At 37.3% G+C, this 871-nt stretch overlaps 1 protein-coding gene across 1 annotated transcript; it reads right to left on the bottom strand.

Annotated features, from left to right (window-relative positions):
- Positions 1-23: 23 nt before the first annotated feature.
- On the bottom strand, positions 24-600 carry LOC107302091 (peptide chain release factor 1-like, mitochondrial; the record flags this gene model as incomplete). The annotated part of the gene is made up of 2 exons (XM_015831214.1): positions 24-222; positions 437-600. Coding segments are annotated over 2 exons (363 nt in total), but the record flags the coding sequence as incomplete, so codon positions are not given.
- Positions 601-871: the final 271 nt, after the last annotated feature.

Below are 871 nucleotides of genomic sequence, written 5' to 3'. Positions count from 1 at the left end.
CTATGAAGCGGGTATCTTGTTACTGAGCATCATCATATAAAACATGGGAGCATATTTCAAAACAACAACAACAAGGAACTCATTTGAAAGTCCTGATCTAATACCTGAGGGAATATGGACAATCCGCACAGCACTATCAGTAGTATTCACATGCTGGCCACCAGCTCCACTGGCTCTTTTAGTCTCAATACGTAAGTCTTTAGGATTAATTGTCAGAGTTATCTGGAACAGGAAAGAAACACTTCACTCATTCTCTAACAACAATTTAGAGTTTGTCCCAAACTCAACAAACTTTATAAATTATTTATGCTGTAAGATTTGGTGACTTTATTAATGCTAATTTAGTCTAAATAAGTAGGGAAAAAAGTGTAATTGAATGGAATCCTCTTATCTGAATGCAGAATGATTGGGCCAAATACTTATAGTAACCGCATACCTCACTCGGCTGTGGTAATATTGCTACAGTCATTGTGCTGGTATGAATGCGGCCTTGCTTCTCAGTCTTTGGCACGCGCTGAACACGATGTACTCCTCCTTCAAACTTCAATTGTCCATATACTTCAAGGCCTTTTATACTGGCAGATGCATGTCTTAAACCACCTTATTTTTTAAAAAAAAAAACAGTAAAAGCAATCAAAAAGTATGTCTCCAGAAAAAGGTTATTTAAAAGCATTATTCAGAAGCACAAAAGAGTGTCTGTCTGTCTACCTATCGTGTGTGTTCATGAGTGTCTGTTGTTGAACTATGATCTACCAAGTTGCACAGTTTATTCAAGGTCTATATCTTATACTGGTGGGCAGGGCATGCAGATGTAGGCATTCATGGAGAAAGAATAGTTGTACTTTCATGTAGATTATGGATGCCATTTACA

The sequence above is a fragment of the Protobothrops mucrosquamatus genome, unplaced genomic scaffold, assembly GCF_001527695.2.
Source record: "Protobothrops mucrosquamatus isolate PMUCROS unplaced genomic scaffold, P.Mucros_1.0 scaffold25880, whole genome shotgun sequence".
NCBI lineage: Eukaryota > Metazoa > Chordata > Lepidosauria > Squamata > Viperidae > Protobothrops > Protobothrops mucrosquamatus.
The sequence above is the reverse complement of the archived record's forward strand: the minus strand, read 5'-3'. Positions and strand labels throughout refer to the sequence as shown.